The following is a 19,537-nucleotide window of genomic DNA, read 5'->3' on the forward strand; positions in this document are numbered from 1 at the left end:
ATCATATCCTGGATGTTCGCCCTAGATCACACACACTATAGCAGATGGCTTCCCATACACATCCGTGACATGATGACTCTTGCTGAAAAACACCCAGATGTCCTAGCAGAATTCAAGTCTGGAAATGTTGTGGTGAACAAAACCAGCAATAAGTTCTCTGCCATTGCACTTGACCAGTCCCATGAGCAGAACAACGCAATGGTGAAAGGTTCTGGTGGGGCTATTGGACAGACTGGCAATCCAGGAGCGCTCAGACGCTGGATGGTAGCAGGGCCAGAAATCGCCAGGATCACTAAAGAGTTTGAGGAACAGGCAATAAAGCAACAGCATGGAGTTAGTGACACAGGACACAATCACCATGACCAACACCCTGGTGTGCAAGCAGCATTCCTGAAGGAGGTTAAGGCACTTGTGACAGTGCTGGAAGAGATGGGGAATCCTTTTCTAGAACACAGCCAAGACCTACTAGTCATTGACACATAGTCATCATGGACACCCAAGTGGCTGAAACTGTGAGAAGGATCGAGACCCTTGGTGAGGAGCAGTACAGCAAGTTTGTGACAGAAAGGCTAGAACAGTGTACAACACCTGTCACGCAGACACTTCGAAAGAACAAGTTGCCACTGTTCAGTAGGCCACAAAATAAAGTCAAAAGACAAGGCACAACTTACAGCACTGAAGAGTGACTGTGGTCTCTTTTCAAGGCTGTACATCTCCTGTCAAACACGAGATGGAGACATACAACATTTCTTCTCCCATGAAAACCAGGCAGCCCCACCAGCTCTGTCAACTGGAGGAAAACTTCGGATTGGGGTTAAAGCAGATCTACTTCGCTGCCTGGAGTCAGATCTGCTCGAAAACAAGAGTGTGCCTGTAGCTGATGCAGTAATTCTTGATGGTGCAGCGGTGGTTCAAATGCTAAATCCTAGCACATCAAGAACATTTGAAGAGTATGGAGAAACAGTGTTTGCACCATACATCTCTGCTCAACATCAGAAAAGCACCCGCGTTGACCTTGTCTGGGATGTATATCTACCTGCCAGCCTGAAAGCCTCAACCAGACAGAAGAGGGGAAAGGGCACCAGGAAAAGGGTGGCTCCTCCTACTGTGATGCCTAAGAACTGGAAGGACTTCCTTCAATGCGATGAGAACAAAACAGAGTGGTTTTCTTTCCTGTCACACAAAGCTGTTAATCTACCTCTACCACAGGGCAAGGAACTGTATGCTACAGTTGGAACTGGAGTCCTCTGCTCTCCCACTGAGTTATGCTTGGCCTGCCTTGCCCCATGTTCACAAGAGGAGGCAGACAGTCGTCTACTTCTGCATGTGGCAGATGCTGTGCAGAAGGGGTGTAAGAAGGTGACCATACGTACCGTTGATACCGATGTGGTGGTACTGGCTGTGGCTTCATTTAGCAAAATAGCTCCTGATGAGCTGTGGGTTGCCTTTGGTGTCGGGTCAAGCTTTAGGTACATAGCTGTTCACCAAATGGTTGCCACAATGAGTCCCATACAGTGCCAGACTCTCCCAGTCTTTCATGCTTTCACTGGGTGTGACACTGTCTCTACATTCTCTGGCCGAGGAAAGAAGACTGCCTGGGAGACTTGGAAGTCTTTCCCAGAGGTCAATGATGCTTTCAATGAACTCCTGTATATGCCAGGTGAGGTCAGTGAAGAGTCAAAATTACTGCTAGAAAGATTTGTGGTGCTAATGTATGACCGAACCAGTGAGAGCACGGAGGTGAATGATGCCAGGAAACAGCTCTTCACACAGAAGTCCAGAACTTTAGAAAACATTCCTCCAACCCAGGCAGCCCTCAAAGAGCACATCAAGCGCACTTGCTACCAGGCCAACTGTTGGAACCAGGCACTGGTCCTGGATCCAAAGATGCCCGAGCCATCTGACTGGGGCTGGACAAAGGAAGAAACTGGTTGGCAGCTGCTCTGGACCACTCTCCCTGAAGCCTCTAAATCGTGTCATGAGTTGATCCGCTGTCGTTGTGAGAAAGGGTGCACTGGACGGTGCAAGTGTGCCAAAGCTGCACTTAAGTGCACTGATCTGTGCTTTTGTTCTGGAGATTGTTAGATTTTGATAGTTGTTAGTTGATAGTTCTTACAATTTGCCCTGCTCCACCTTGCCCCGCTCTGTGACTCCGCCCTGCTTCCTTGCTGGGACACTTGCCCCTGTCTCCTCCCATGACAACATACTGTGAACCTAGCCCTTGTCTCCATCATTATAGACTCTTTTCCCTGTCACCCTTCCGAGACTTTGCCACTCCCTTGCCCCACCCCCCAGGACCTGCCTCATGTCTGCTTGAATGTTTGCTCCCTGTATATCCCCTCATGTCTTCCCTTGTCTTTCGTCGGTTTGTCATTAGTTTGTTAGTTGTGTGTACCTTGAGTTCCGTACAATTTTGTTTTGGAAATAAACCACCTTTTTGCATCCTTCGCCTGCCTAAGTCTGCATAGTGTGTACTACTTCTCTACACTAACCATAACAATAGTATCAAAATAGAAGCAAAGTTTCATGTAATCACTTAATTTCAATGTAATTTGACCTTGACCTTGACCTAAATGCATTTTCTTGAATTCTGGCGATCTCAAAAGTATCACCAAATGAATGGGCATCCCTAACTTAGTTAGAAAGGACACCTAAAGTGTTTTTCTACTCTGCTTGGTTCTAAAATTAAGCATGTTTGAACATTAGACACGGTGGCCTGGCGGCCATCTTGAATTTGACCTCTCCCGGGCCTCTGGGGTCAAATCTGACTTCCCTCCACATCTGAAAATAAACCTTATGGTATGTACTAACTATGGTAGAAATGTCATGCTTTCTTCAAAAAGTGCACGAATATTGTGCTAAGCCGCTGTACTATAGAAAAGTATTCTCAATTAAATGATATGTATATTTTTTACTTTTTATAAACTATTTTTACACTTTATATCTTAAAGTGTGTGTTTGTGTGTATGTGTGTGTGTGTGTCCTCTTCCCACCACTTTTCCTGCATCTCGTCTCTGTCTCAGGGACCCCCCACACACACACACACTTAATAGGCACCGCCTATTAGGTCACTCATACATGAAAATTATGCAAACAGGAAATATACGCAATCTTTTACATAATCTGATTTACAGTTCATCCTTTCTTGACTTTCAGAGCTCTAAATCCATTCATAAAATACAACCGCTTACACAATTGAACACTAATGACTAATAAAAAAGGACCATGTATTGGTAGGTACAAAAAAGAGTAATGCAAATTCATATCATTGAAATAAGAAGCATAGCCTACTGTCATATTATAGTGTGGAGTCCCTCCTCCTCTCACATACACACATACAGTATATCTATATATACTGTACATCAAATCTATATTGCAGACATTTTCTTTGCTTAATGCCGTACATTTAGCCTGATCTGCTCACACACTGGTTTCCTCCTCTCTCTCCTCCTCTATCATCTCTTCCCTCTCCTCCTCTCTCTACTCCTCTCTCTCCTCTATCACCTCTACTCTCTCCTCCTCTCTCCTCTCTCTCCTCCTCAGGGTCCTCTGATAGGGCTTACACACCGGCAGTTCCGAACGCCGGTTCGCGTTCGGAAACTTCCGAACGTTGGCGCTGTCTGGCGAACGATACACTGGTATGAACGCGGGCTCGTTCGCCAGACAGCGCCAACGTTCGGAGGTTTCCGAACGCGAACGCGAACCGGCGTTCGGAACTGCCGGTGTGAAAGCCCTATGAGAAGCCTGGTCTCTTCTCCTGACCTTCAGGTTCACAGCGACCACAGCACAGACCTGCCCCAGCAGACCACAGCTCAGCACGGAACACCACACTGCGTAGAATACGGAGTCGATGCCAAAGGGGTCCTTCTCCTGATAGACTAGGAGGGTCTTGTTTGATGAGTGACACAAGAAATCAAAGTCTACCACACCATAGACAGCACACCAGTACTGACCACTGTCCTCCAGTGAGAGGTTAGAGAGGACCAGGGTGGTACGGGACTGAGACACATTGATTCGTCCAATCAAATCTTCAGGAGGTTGTTCTTCCACCCATGGACCTGAGTGCTGAATGACCCCATCATGCTGATCAGTCTGTCTGTACCACACAACCCAGCCTGACTCAGTGAGACTAGAGTTACAGCTGAGACCGACCTCCTCTCCCTCTGAGTAGAGCGCTGTAGCGGGGGCGCGGGGGGAACAGACTAGTAGAAAATAAAGGTTGATGATGGCAATGACATATTCATGAATACAGGAATAAGCCCCTGTGTGGTTGAGCATCAGAGAGGGGACGACCAGGGAGTAATTTCCCTCCACACTTCCGTCGAGCACGTACAGTGCCTTGCAAAAGTATTCACCCCCCTTGGCTTTTTACCTATTTTGTTACATTACAACCTGTAATTTAAATGTTTTTTTAATCAGAATTTTATTTGATGAATCTGCACAAAATAGTCTTAGTTTTGAAATGAAATGAGAAATATATATACTGTATAAAAAAAGAATAAAAAAAAATAAAGAACTGAAAATTGGCATGTGCATACAGTATGTATACATTGTAAAGTTATGGTGCAACCAATTACCTTCAGAAGTCACATAATTAGTGAAATGAAGTCCACCTGTGTGCAATCTAAGTGACACATGATCTGTCAGTATATACACACCTTTTCTGAAAGGCCCCAGAGGCTGCAACACCTAAGCAAGAGGCACCACCAACCAAACACTGCCATGAAGACCAAGGAACTCTCCAAACAAGTCCGGGACAAAGTTGTTGAGAAGTACAAGTCAGGGTTGGGTTATAAAAAAATATCAAAATCTTTGATGATCCCCAGGAGCACTATCAAATCCATCATAAACAAATGGAAAGAACATGGCACCACAACAAACCTGCCAAGAGAGGGCCGCCCACCAAAACTCATGGACCAGGCAAGGAGGGCATTAATCAGAGAGGCAGCAGAGAGACCAAAGGTAACCCTGGAGGAGCTGCAGAGTTCCACAGCAGAGACTGGAATATCTGTCCATAGGACCACAATTAGCCGTACACTCTATAGAGCTGGGCTTTATGGAAGAGTGGCCAGAAGAAAGCCATTACTTTCCGCAAAAAATAAGAAGACACGTTTTGAGTTTGCAAAAAGGCATGTCGGAGACTCCCAAAATGTATGGAGGAAGGTGCTCTGGTCAGATGAGACTAAAATTGAACTTTTTGGCCATCAAGGAAAACGCTATGTCTGGCGCACACCCAACACATCCCATCACCCCAAGAACACCATCCTGGGGCTGTTTTTCAGCAACAGGGACTGGGAAACTGGTCCGAGTCGAGGGAAAGATGGATGGTGCTAAATACAGGGATATTCTTGAGCAAAACCTGTACCAGTCTATTAGTGATTTGAGACTAGGACGGAGGTTCACCTTCCAGCAGGACAATGACCCCAAGCATACTGCTAAAGAAACACATGAGTGGTTCAAGGGGAAACATGTGTTGGAATGGCCTAGTCAAAGCCCAGACCTCAATCCAATTGAGAATCTGTGGTCAGACTTGAAGATTGCTGTTCACAAGCGTAAACCATCAAACTTGAAGGAGCTGGAGCAGTTTTCCCTTGGGGAATGGGCAAAAATCCCAGTGGAAAGATGTGGCAAGCTCATAGAGACTTATCAAAAGCGACTTGCAGCTGTGATTGTCGCAAAAGGTGGCTCTACAAAGTAGGCCTACTGACTTTAAGGGGGTGAATAGTTATGCACATTGATGTTTTCTGTTATTTTGTCCTATTTGTTGTTGTTTGCTTCACAATAAAAAAAAACACATCTTCAAAGTTGTAGGCATATTCTGTTAATTAAATGATGCAAACTTTCAAACAATCCATGTTAATTCCAGGTTGTGAGGCAACAAAACTGAATACTTTTGCAAGGCACTGTACGTCTGCTTCCCTCCGGCAGAGAGGTCACTGGCGTCCTCAGAAAGGCCACTGGCGTCCTCAGAGAGGCAACTGGCGTCCTCAGAGAGGTCACTGGCGTCCTCAGAGAGGTCACTGGCGTCCTCAGAGAGGTCACTGGCGTCCTCAGAGAGGCCACTGGCGTCCTCAGAGAGGTAACTGGCGTCCTCAGAGAGGACGTCTCCATGAGGGGTGTCCCACCACACCTCTGTCACACTGGTGTCAGGCAGGAAGCAGGGCAGCACAGCCTCCTCCCCCCGGTGAGCCTAGAACATACTCTAGTCTGACGTACAGGTATATGTGACTGCCAACACAACGCTGTCCATCCAGGACCAGACAGTGGTAACGGTCTTCGAAGGTGGAGTTGGTGATGCGGAGAGAGGAGCTGTTGTCAACCAGTTGTACTCTGCCTCTTAGGTCCTCCATGAGGGGGTTCAAGGTACTGCTCTTGTCCAGAAACATTCTCTCCCAGTTCCTGGCGTCCCACCACCACCTCCCCCTCAGCCATTGGGCAGTCAGGTGGTCACCTGCTGCTGCCCCCTCACACGACAGGTCTACTGTCCCTCCAGGAGCCGGGGACATACCCTCCACAGTCTCACCACTGCAGACTGAGAGTCTGACGCTGCTGTTCTGTGACACTCTGCCAGTCTCCCAACACTCCACCCTGTAGAGCCCAGAGTCTGAATGAATCACATTGAGGATCCCCAGAGAGAGAACTCTCTGATTGTCACTCTCGAATTCAGCTGTTAATCGATTCCTTTAAGTCTTCAGCCAGCATAGAATTCTCAGGTGACGGGTTAATAATTAATTATAATTAATTAAATAATTAAATTTTGCCATTTAGCAGACGCTTTTAATCCAAAGCGACTTACAGACCACCACTACCCCAGGTTAGACGTGTTCCACAGCAGCAGGGTCTCTTCAGCCACGGACTTGAAGATCACACAGTAATTTCCGCCCAGAGGTATTTCAAAAGAATAGTCTTCACCTTCTTCTTCAATGTGGATTCTTTCTTGGTCTGCGTGGACGGTGATGATGAGAATAGCCAGTAGAACGCTCAGCTTTGTGGTTGAAGCCATGCTGGTCCGAGGTGTGTGTCCGTTGGTTGCCGACAATGTGTCTAATACTGTGTGAGCAGTGATGTCCTGTAAGCCAGTGGCTCAGTCCTTCCGCCCCGACTCTGTGTGTTTTTCAGTGTGTGTGCCTGTTTGTGTGTGTGTGTGTCTGTTGGCTCCTCCTGCGTTCCTTGTTAGCAGCACATCAATACTTTTACTCACCAACTAAACCACATCACAGGAAATATACTATACTGAGAAACAACAGGTGCGTTGGAACCAACACCCACTCATGCCAGGAAGATGGTTAATCTGATAATAATAATAATAATAATAATAATAATAACGTTATTTGTATAGAGCTTTTCCTGCAAACGTTGCAGCTCAAACTGCTTTAATCATTATATAATCTTAATTTAATTATTTTGTAACTTAAATGCAATATTAAAAGGATGGGTTTTTATAATCTTAATTTAATTATTTAGTCATTTAAAGGCAATATTAAAAAGATGGGTTTTTAGTCTTGACTTGAACATATTTGCTGAGGTTGCATCCCTAATGTAAACTGGCAGTGCATTCCACAATTTGGGTGCATAAAATGAGAATGCAGCCTCACCAAATCTCTTCTTTTGTACATGTGGTACACAGAGAAAACCAGCGTCAGAAGACCTGAGAGCTCTATTGGGTTGATATGCTAGCAAAAGGTCTTTCAAATATTCTGGTGCTATGCCAGTGAGAGCTTTATAAACAAGCAGAAGTAGTTTAGTAGTGCTTCCTTAGATACTGAGTGTTCATATTGTGGTCATCATTCATTCTGAATGATGTCAAAAACACCTCAAAATCAACTCATTATATCAACTCTTTCTGAATTGTCTGAAAAGTCGTTTTGTCATGTAATGCAGAAGATTTGACGACTCAGTAAGCAAAATATGTCACAAAAAACTGGTCTGGGCTAATTAACTAGTAAAGTCAGGGCCAAATGAGGAGATTGACTAATGAAGGCCTGGACTACATTTAGAGTAAGAAACTTCCCTTTGAAGAGCTGACAGCTCTGTGACTGGTGATGTGTTGAGGAAATAAGAGGCTCAAAAAGGCAGAGGGGGGGTAGTAGCCCGCCTTATATATATATATATATATATATATATATATATATATATATTATTACACTAAAGTCATCACTCCATAATCATATAATAACAATAACAATAACAATATTATTATAATTACTATTATTATTAATAATAATAACTTTTATTTGTATAGCGCTTTTCCCGCAAATGTTGCAGCTCAAAGTGCTCCAAACATTATATAATCATAACTTAATTTAATTATTTTGTCATATGCATGACATTAGCAATAGGCCATACCAATCACAATGTATTACCAATGTAAATACAATAACAAATTATGTACATTATGGTTAGTTTGACAGGTTTACAATTGTTTAATAAACAATGAAACTATAATATGCCAGTTTAGAAACAAAATACTTGAGCAATATTATAAGACATCTTTATCAAACATGTTGTTCTGATTTATGTCCCGAATGATCTAATACAAATGAGAATACTCTCATGAAGTAACTGGTCTTTTTTTAGACATACTGTGCTCATATTGTTATTGGACGGAGACAGTGTAGAGAGACAGGGAGACAGTGTAGAGAGACAGGAAGACAGTGTCAGGGGTGCAAACTGGTGATGGCCCAAAAAGGTGACACAACATTTTTTTGTGGCTAACCTTAGAGTGGGGATAGCTCTAGCACTAACGGTGGTCTAACAATGATGCATGTGTAAGTAGCAGCAGCCCTGACCTTAACACCTGCAGAATTACAGTTTTACGGTAAAAACTGTTTACCGTGACTGTACACTCTATGCTGTCTGGAATTGTACCTAGCTCCCTGAAGCTAAAAGTTATTTCAACAGCAGTTTAGTAGACAGGGAGATTAGTTAGCTCGCGCATCATGTGACTTGGATGAGACTTAGACCCCCCCTCCCCACAAAAAATATTGTTTTTGCAGATCTACACAATTCACATGGATGACATATTTTGAGATAAAAACGGCTAATTTAGCAGAAAGGTGACAAGTTTGCACCCCTTCAGTGTAGAGAGACAGGAAGAGGACTGAGGGAGCTGCTGTCTCCTCTCCCTTCCCCTTGGCAGAGCAGGAGCCATTGACCGTTTTTACTTTGTACTCTGTGTCTCTCTAGCTGATCTTCTGCACTTTCCCAATATCTGTATAAATATCTGTATAAAAGAGAGATACAGAAGGGGTATATAATCCACTAATCAAAAATCCTTTAGATTAGTTTCAATCTTTTTGTCATTGGACAGAGTACAACAAAAAGAATACAAAATGTTTTGATCTAGGCACAGGGTCAGCGATAGTCAGCCCCCCTGGAGCAATTAGAGGTTTAGTGCCTTGCTCAAGGGCACAATGGCAGTAGTAGGCACCTTAGATATGATGCCAGCAACCCTCCAGTCACCAGCTCTCATGCAGCTACCTCCTGAGGGGGGGATCAAACCAGTGACCTTCCGATTGCTAGCCGGCCTCTCTAACCTCTAGACTACCTGCCTCTCTAACCTCTAGGCTACCTGCCTCTCTAACCTCTAGGCTACCTGCCTCTCTAACCTCTAGGCTACCTGCCTCTCTAACCTCTAGACTACCTGCCTCTCTAACCTCTAGGCTAACTGACCTCTAACCTCTAGGCTACCTGCCTCCCTAACCTCTAGGCTACCTGACCTCTAACCTCTAGGCTACCTGACCTCTAACCTCTAGACTACCTGCCTCTCTAACCTCTAGGCTACCTGACCTCTAACCTCTAGACTACCTGCCTCTCTAACCTTTAGGCTACCTGCCTCTCTAACCTCTACTATTGCTGTTTTATCATGATCATTTTATCCAAGGGTCTCTGTATCAAATATCACATCACATCACATCAGGCCTATCACTTTCTCTATCTCTCCTCTAAACACTAACCATTATGTGGTTGCTAATTTCAACTATGGTTGTGCATGAAGAACTAACTGAAAATGCAAGACATTTTCAATCTGTCCTGGAGAAAAATAGACACATTCATTACTACTTAAAATGCATAAAATTAAAATCAAGCACCCCACATCAAGTGCAAATGATTAGAACATCGTTAGAGAAGATTTTGGAGGAGCCTGTCTTATTTAAACCTCAGACATTTAGTTTGGTTTGCTCTTGATTGTTGAAGTGAGTAGTATCACCATGGCGAGATCATAAGAGATCTCTGAGGCCTTCAGAAAGGTTGTAGATGTAGTCTGAGGAGGGATTTGAAAAGATCTGGAATCAGCCATTCCACAGTCTACACAGTGGAGAACATTTAAAACAACTGCCAACATGGCCAGGTCAGGCCGTCCTAGCAAGTTCAGCCCTAGAGCAGACCACAAGATGCTTAAAGAAGTCTCCAACAATCCTAAAATGTCATCACAGGACCTACAGGTAGCTCTTGCCAAAGTTGATGTGACATTTTTATGGGAGGTGTGCAAGGAGGAAATCCTTGCTGTAAAAAAAAAAACATCAGGGCAAGAACACCTAGACAAACACCATGGGCCCTATTATGCACTTCTTAACTTAATAATAATAATAATAATTTATTAAATTTATATAGCGCTTTTCCGAGGCTCAAAGACGCTGACAATATAGGATACACATGGGGAAACACAAAAACAACAAGTAACAACAACAAGTAACATGGAACACAGAGTCAGCGAACGGGGAGGGGGGGGGTGGTGTAGAGTCCGGTGTTGATGTTGCTGGGAGCCTCGATGGATGTGGCGGCGGCAGCGGAGAATGCCTGCCTTGGTGGCAGCAGCAGCAGTGAGGCGATGGTTGTGGTTCAGTGAGTGTAGGTGAGACGAGAGAAGGGCAGGGGGAGGTGGGGGGCAGGTGAGATGGCCGGGAGTCCAGGGCAAAACGACAGGCAGTGAACCAGAGCGACAGCGCGGTGCCGCCGTTGCCGTTGTCATCAGTATTTCCAGCCTGGGACCGAACCCGCGCGGCCGGCCAGCCTAGCCGTGCCATGCCAGCGACCAAATCGCGCAGCAGTGAGTGAAGGCTGGGAAGGACCGACACTCACCTGCGGAGATGGCAACCCCCGAACCGGGGAGGGAGTGGTGGCTACCTCCCGGGACGAGGGTAGTAGCACAGCACGGCCAGGCCAGCAATGTCTGAGAGCGGCGCGCAGCGGGTCGGTCGGCAACACAGAGCCGGGGGACAGGAACGATGAGGCGGTGAGTACTGCAGTCCGGTAGTGAAGGCGGTGAGTTCTGCAGTCCGGTAGTGAAGGCGGTGAGAGGCGGGAGATGGCGGGGGGGAAGGCAGCGGAGGTCGGCGGGACAGGATACAAAAAGGATAGGACAGGATACAAAAAGGATAGGACAGGATACAAAAAGGATAGGACAGGATACAAAAAGGATAGGACAGGATACAAAAAGACAGGATACAAAAAGACAGGACCGGGAAACAGAAGCGGCAGTCACAACGCGGACGCCAGCGTGCTCTGAACCCGGAAAAACAACTACGGCAAACGCAACAGGACAAACAGTCTTAATTAAGACGCACCGCCAGGTTAAGACCTACCGCCACCCTTATTATCGTTTCATACGCGCTACTGCTATTATGCAGGTGTCGATAGGCGCCCACACATAAGACGTAATACTCCCGTGCATATATTACTCATTGTGGGAGTGTTCATATGTTAATGAAGTGCACTAGGCGCCCCTGCTATTATGCGATCTGACTTTGCTCCTAGCGCTAAGAAGTGGTTTGAAAAGTTCTTAAGTTTAGACTTCATGCACGTTTTGAAACACGAGCGCGCCTCCGCGGTTTGCGCATGCATGTGGGCACACATGAACACGCACGTGGCTCCACGGCAAGACGTCAATTACGGTCACAGTATAAATGCTTTATTTCAGAAGGGAGAGGCCAGCGCTGTACAGTATGTTGCCTCCGCATACTGTGCACATACAGTACGAGCATGCCGTGCGTAATATAATGACATCAACATCTGTCATTCCTGCAGTCTTCCAGCGACCCCTCTGTAATACTTCTCAACTCACAAGCGGAGGTATTGCCGTGTTTATTCAGAAAATAATCATGCACGAGCTTGTTACTTTCTTCTGCAGAGAAGCGCGCTGACCTCCTTCTTAGGACTTCCATAATAGCATAGCGCTAATGACTCAACGCAGCCGGTTCTTAAAGGGAATGGCACCTGGCACGCTGATTGGGTTGATTGAGAAGACGCCCAAAACACACCCATGACTAATTTCTTTGCTTAGCGCCGGGTTTTAGGCGCCCACTACCGCACGCATAATAGCAAAATGGCCTTGACCACGCCTCCACGTCTTAAGTTTAGATCTACCGCCTCGTCTTATTGCTTAAGACTTATGAAGTGCATAATAGGGCCCCATGACTTCTGGAACAATGTGCTTTGGACAGATGAATCCAAAGTTGAATTATTTGGACACAGTAAGAGAAGACATGTTTGGCGCAAACCAAAGACAGCATTTGAGCACAAGTACCTCATACTTAGGCCCCATCCCATTACATTATGGGGCGATTGTGGCACAGGAGGTAGAGTCACCGTCTAATGATCACAAGGTTGGCAGATCAGCGGTTCGAGCCCCGACTGGCCACATGTCGAAGTGTCCTTGGGCAAGACACTGAACCCCAAAATTGCTCCCAGTGAGGGGGCCAGCGCCTTGCATGGCAGCTTGTCGCCATGTGTGTGTGAATGGGTGAATGAGAGGCTGTTGTAAAGCGCTTTGGAGCAGCAAAAAAGGGGCTATATACCGGTAAGTGCAGTCCATTTACCATTTACACCCCTTACCCCTACCATTTAGCCCTACCGCTCTATTTTGAGCATTCACGTGTAGAGGTAGGGTGTCCTGATTCATGTTGGCATCGAGAGTTAGGGCGAAGTGGTAGGGCAATTTGGCCCTCCAAACTGATTTCTTTCAGAGGCACACTTCAAAGCGAGGGTTCAAATCGAGTGTTGAAATCTCCCGGAATGTAGACTAATAATCTAATTCAGAAATGCAATGGAATTTCAAACAAGATGTAGGAGAATGTCCTAAACTGCTAAACTGAAACTGGTCAAGTGCTCCTTTGGAACTAGGAACTTAGGTCGATTTTGTGTAGGGCTCCCTATTGGTTGATTCAGAGATTCTCTGTGAGTGGAGAAACTTGGGTATCATCAATGTGTAACACACATGTTTTCCAAGTCGAGGAGCACTTTGAACACAGCGTGTGTGTGCTCTGATGGCCTACCTGTACCTGGGCTGAAGAGGGGGTGACTGCTGACAGCTGTCACACTGCGGCTAACGCTCACCAGGCGTGCAGTCAGCTCCACCGGGCCCTCCGTCTGTCCTCCCTCTGAAGGGGGCTCCTGGAGGGCAGCCTTCCCCCCCGGCTGGGCCCCCTGCTGAGTGGGGGTCCTGAGCTGGGCGCAGGTCAGGGAGAGCTGGGCCCCTCCAGGGGTCTGTTTGAGACACAGGTCCTGGAGGTGAGGCTGAGACAAGAAGGAAGAGGGAGCCCCCTGCTGGCTGTGGAGGGCAAGGCTCTGCACCTGAAGCAAAAATCAGGAAATCAAACAACATACAGTAGGTGTGTAGGTACCCTATAGTGCTTGTTTGCTTGTTTAATAGTGTGTAGGGCCATGGTGAATGTGTGCTATGTATGTGTGTGTGTATGTGTGTGTTTTACCTGTGCATTAGCAGATTGCTGGTTGGCCGTGGACTGTGCCAAGGCATCTGATTGGACAGCAGCAACAGCTGTGGTGGGAGTGAAGATGAGCTGAGGGGAAGAGAACAGCCTGGCTTTGGTTACTGGACACTCAGACAGAAACGTCATGTTCCTGTGGAAAGACAACTTTGGTATTTTCAAGTCACCTTTCTTTCGCTGCATTTTCAGTGCATTTTCGGTGCACCTTTCTACACAAACTTTACCCCAACATTGGACCAGTACATTTGAGTGTCCGGTGGATGTGGTTCATTGAAATCATTTTGAAATCAGTTTTTTAGAATGAGATCCTGACACCTTATTCAAATACCCCACCCATGCATTATCAGAGAAACACATTCATTAACACTTCCCGAAACTTTGTTGAAGGAAAATCCCAAAGTTGCATAGATTGTTTTTAAATGTTCCACTCGAATTCTTTTTATAATTTTATACAGACCACCCCAATACTAGCTTCTTTAATGAACTTACAGCGCTTATCTCCATCATTACTACTGAATTTAATGGTCTGATCATTGCTGGTGATTTCAATATTCATGTAGATAACTCAGAGGACAACAAAGCCAAAGAACTCTCTGTTCTGTTAGATGTTTTTGAACTTCAACAACATGTGAACCTCCCTACTCATAATCGAGGTAGGGCTGCCACAAACGATTATTTTCATAGTCGACTAGTCACCGATTATTTTAACGATTAGTCGACTAATCGGATCATAAATTACAGCTTATCGCACAATTACTCAATCGCTCTTATTTAGCTATCATCTTCTAAATCAGCTTCTAAATTTAGCTTGAAGTTGTTAGTTGTTGTTGTAGGCATGTGCTAACTAAAAATAAAGACAATTAAAATGATTGTTCACTCAAAAATAGATATTTTAATGAACTTTGCAGATTTATTTCTGCCATCACTTGCATGTAATGTAATGTAAAGAGTAGTAGAGAGTGCAAACTGCTGAGTAAAATGAGGTAGGCTAGGCACTAGGCAACCAAAAGAATACAAAAACAAAAATAAATACTTGTACAGAGTACAAAAGTTTTGCTTTGCTTCACTCATCTCTGGCATCAAACATACATTTTAAATGTATTGAATAGTGCTGCAAAATAAAATGAGGTAGGCACTAAGGCAACTAAAAAAGAGCAATTATCCACAAAAAGAAATGTTTGTAGAGAAAAGGTTTGGTCTCAATCAAATAACATAACAAAGAAAAGTGCAGGAGACTGAGCAAAGAAATTGTTTCTCTCCTGTGTGGACTATTCATTCATAGCGAGGAAAGTCAGCATTTCCACATGTTCTGGAGAGAGGCTTGCTCTCTTTTGAGAGCAGATGTTCCCTGCTGCAGAGAAGATCCTCTCGGATGGGGTGGAGGTTGCAGGGATGCACAGAAAAGATTTTGCCAGCTTTGATAGTGTGGGGAAACGCCCCTAATGTGCGTTATTTTGGCAGGCGAGATGTCAAACTTTTCTACCACCTCCTCCTACAGCACATAACGTAAAATAATGAAAGATGGCTTTTAACGTAACGATATCGTTAGCCAATAACAAGCTAACTAGCTTACCGAGACGAGCCATCGTCTTCCTCGTCATCTGCCACAACGTGCTTCCTTTTTAGATGCTCGCGCATCATAGACGTGCTGCCATGATAAGCGAGTTCAGCTTTGCAAATTGTATATTTTACATTGTTTTTTTCAACGTTGTGGTTGAAATGCTCCCACACTTTAGAGGTACGAGGACGGGAAGACATTTCTCTGTTTGTTTTTCCGGGGACGTCACGTGTGCCCCGGATGACCGACACTGCGCATGTACATCAAAGACACTGGGAGACGCTAGCCAGTGGCAGCTTCAGGGAAGAAGAAAAAAAAAAAAGAAGTTTAATAAAAACTTATTTCAGCTCCAAAAAAACATGCGACGACGTCGATTACCAAATATGTCGGCGACGATTTTGGTAATCGACGTCGTCGCGACTAGTCGACTAATCGTGGCAGCCCTAAATCGAGGTCACACTCTGGACCTTATCATCACCAAAGGCTTAGATATTTCAAATGTTGTTGTAACTGACATTGCCCTGTCTGACCACTGTTGCATATTCTTTGACGTATCTATCTTTCCTGTTATTCAAACTATGTCTAAAACTATTTCCAAACGATATATCAATGAAAAGACCAGTGCACTGTTCACACAGGCCTTTTCCCTAGCCCCCCCTCCCAAACTTCTATTCCAACCTCAGTAATGACCTTCTACACGATTTCAACTTAAAAATCACAAAAACCATTGATGATATTGCACCCATTAGATCCAAATGCATCTCTGGTAAGCAAAAAGCTCCCTGGAGAACTGCCCCATCCGTAAAGACCCAAAAAAGAGAATGTTGTAAAGCAGAGCGCAGATGGAGAAAAACAAACCTTCAAGTCCACTATGATATCTATAAAGAGAATCTTCAGAACTATAACTTAGAAATAAGAAGTGCCAGGCAATCATTTTTCTCTAAGATCATAAACAATAACATCAATAATGCCCGCATCCTTTTCAGAACTGTTGAAAGACTAACAAATCCCCCAACACCCATTGCTCAGGAATTTCACTCAACTAGTAAATGCAATGAGCTTGCATCCTTTTTTAACATTAAAATAGAAACCATTAGACAAGGCATTAGGTCTTCTGTGTCAGGCATGAAAAACATGTCCCCATTAACAACCCCAAATAGGGCGGACATAACAACCATGTCACAATTTAACACCATTGATTACAAGACCCTAGATAAAATCATGTCACGTCTTAAACCATCCACCTGTGCCCTTGATGTCCTGCCAACAAGCTTTTTTAAAAACATATTTAGCTGCATGGCAGGCGAACTAATACAAATAATTAACACCTCCCTTTCATCAGGAATCTTCCCTGAAGCCCTGAAAACTGCAGTTATTAAGCCTCTACTAAAAAAGAACGGCCTAGACCCATTTGTACTAAACAACTACAGACCCATATCAAACCTTCCCTGTACAGGAAAAATTATTGAAATGGTTGCCCACGAACAACTTAGCAATTATTTGACCCTAAATGATCTCTTTGATGACTTTCAATCAGGCTACATAGCACTGAAACGGCCCTTATTAAGGTCCTTAATGACATTCGCGTAAACACAGACTCCGGAAAAATCTCAGTTTTGGTACTACTAGATCTTAGTGCTGCCTTTGACACTGTAGACCATGACATTCTAATAGATAGACTAAAAACCTGGGTAGGACTTTCGGGCACTGCCCTAAACTGGTTTAGATCCTACCTACAGGACAGAAGCTACTATGTCTCCATTGGCAACTTTGTATCTGACCAAATTAAAATGACATGTGGGGTTCCCCAAGGGTCAATCCTTGGCCCCCTTCTATTCAATCTCTACATGCTTCCATTGGGACACATCATAAAAAAGAACAAAATTGCCTACCACAACTATGCGGATGACACTCAAATCTACATAGCCCTCTCACCGAACGACTATAGTCCCATTGACAATCTCTGTAATTGCATTGAGCAAATAAACGCCTGGATGACACAAAACTTCCTCCAACTAAACAAGGACAAAACAGAGATAATTGTATTCGGTGCACCTGACAAAAGATCGAAAGTCAGTGCAAAACTTGATTCTCTCTCTCTTCACAGTAAAAAACAGGTCAGAAATCTTGGTGTAATTCTAGACTCCGATCTAAACTTCAACAGCCACATAAACTCAATAACTAAATCAGCCTACTATCACCTGAAAAACATAACAAGAATGAGAGGTTTCATGTCCAAGCAAGACCTTGAAAAACTCATCCATGCATTTGTTTCGAGTAGACTTGATTATTGTAATGGTCTACTAACAGGCCTATCTAAAGGAGCTGTTCGTAAATTGCAGCTCATCCAAAACGCCGCTGCTAGGGTCCTAACAAAAACAAAGAAATTTGAACACATTACACCAATCCTGAGATCCCTGCACTGGCTACCAGTCTCTCAGAGAATTGAATTCAAAATCCTCGTAATTACATACAAATCACAAAATGGTCTTGGACCAAAATACATATCAGATCTCCTCCCACCCTATATTCCCGCAAGGTCCCTAAGGTCAGCTGAGACAAATCAGCTAATAATTCCAAGAGTAAAAACAAAACACGGTGCAGCAGCTTTCAGTCACGCTGCTGCATGCTCCTGGAACAAACTCCCTGAAGAAATCAAACAGGCCCAAACCCTTAACATATTTAAATCTAAGCTAAAAACCTTCATGTTTTGCACCAGTTATGATTAAACACAAACACTTCTATCAATGTATTTTTTCCATTAACTATTGTCTTTTTAAATGTTTTATCTATTTACTTCTTATATTTGCTTTTATTCATTGTAATTTTTATTTTCTTATGCTCCTCTTGCTGTATTTTTAAATAATGCATGTAAAGCACTTTGAATTGCCCCTGTTGTATGAAATGTGCTATACAAATAAACTTGCCTTGCCTTGCCATGCCTTGCCTTGCCATGTCAACTAAATGAAGGAGTTAAAAGTGTGTTTTGCTGAAGGTGTTTTGCACTTGCAATACGTGGCCCATGGTCATTTTAAGCCTCACAAACTGCAAAATGTTGGGTGTATACATGTGAGTGTGTGTACGGGTGTACATGTCTGTGTGTGTGTGCAATCGTGTGTGTGTGTGTGTGTGTGTGTGTGTGTGTATGTATGTGTGTGTGTTTGTGTGTGTGTGTGTGTGTATGTGTGTGTTTATGTGTGTGTGTGTGTGTGTGTGTGTTTATGTGTGTGTGTGTGTGTGTGTGTGTGTGTGTGTGCTTATGTGTGCTTATGTATGTGTGTGTGCTTATGTATGTGTGTGTGTACCGTATGTACATTTGTCTGTGTGCTTGCATGTGGGTCTCACACCCTTACCATCTGAGCCCGCAGATACATCTGAGCCTGGCTGGCAGTGAGGGCGGGGCCGGAGGTGTTCCCCAGGAGCACAGCCTGCTGGGGGATTCCTGTAGAGGCGGAGCCAACACTCTGGGCCCTGCTGATCAGCTGGGCCGCTGCCTGGGGGGAGGTCAGGGTCATCTGGGCCAGGAGGACAGACATGCAGTCATGAGAAGATGTACAGACAGACCATACTGCACCATCACACTACCCAACCCAACCGTGGGTTGAGCTGGGCTGGGCTGGGCTGGGCTGGGCTGTACTGGGCTGGGCTGGGCTGGGCTGGGCTGGGCTGGGCTGGGCTGGGCTGGGCTGGGCTGGGCTGGGCTGGGCTGGGCTGCGCTGGGCTGGGCTGGGCTGGGCTGGGCTGTAATGGGCTGTACTGGGCTGGGCTGTACTAGGCTGGGCTGTGCTGGGCTGTGCTGGGCTGGGCTGGGCTGGGCTGGGCTGGGCTGGGCTGGGCTGAGCTGAGCTGAGCTGTACTGGGCTGAGCTGTACTGGGCTGGGCTGGTTACGCCTCCGCCAGAGTGGCTGTAACAGCACTGGGAAGGACGATGTGTAAAGAAAAGCTCTGCGCCAGCTCAGTGTGGTGTGAACGGGCCCCACAGCCATACACACATAGACATAGAGTGAACAAACAAGAGCACAGTATACAGAAACAGCCCCAGTCAGAGCAGAAATGGCGGATCCGGCCCACATCTGTTTTCTACCGGCATCCAGATGTGGCCCAGGTCCAACTTTGATCCCCGGGCCGGAAGTGGGCCGGCTCTGGCTGCCTCTCCTGAGCCTTGTTTTTGCCATGAAAAGGCCAGACCCTGGCCAGCATGTGGCCCAGATCCCAACCACACTCGGACCAAAGATGGCCCAGTAGTACAATA

At 45.2% G+C, this 19,537-nt stretch overlaps 1 protein-coding gene across 1 annotated transcript in view; it reads right to left on the minus strand.

Moving 5' to 3' along the window:
- LOC308160418 (polyhomeotic-like protein 2) overlaps nt 1-18,821 on the minus strand; it is a gene marked incomplete at both ends in the record, with an annotated part of 44,708 nt that extends 25,887 nt beyond the window's left edge. The window contains 6 exons of the mRNA XM_080534333.1: nt 5,404-5,432; nt 5,910-6,105; nt 6,263-6,604; nt 13,281-13,572; nt 13,710-13,799; nt 18,639-18,821. Of these exons, the coding sequence (XP_080390459.1) occupies nt 5,404-5,432; nt 5,910-6,105; nt 6,263-6,604; nt 13,281-13,572; nt 13,710-13,799; nt 18,639-18,821 (1,132 nt within the window). The remainder of the gene's footprint in view (nt 1-5,403; nt 5,433-5,909; nt 6,106-6,262; nt 6,605-13,280; nt 13,573-13,709; nt 13,800-18,638) is intronic.
- Nucleotides 18,822-19,537: the final 716 nt, after the last annotated feature.

Source organism: Nansenia antarctica (genome assembly GCF_963989245.1).
Source record: "Nansenia antarctica genome assembly, chromosome: 6".
Taxonomy (NCBI): Eukaryota; Metazoa; Chordata; class Actinopteri; order Argentiniformes; family Microstomatidae; genus Nansenia; species Nansenia antarctica.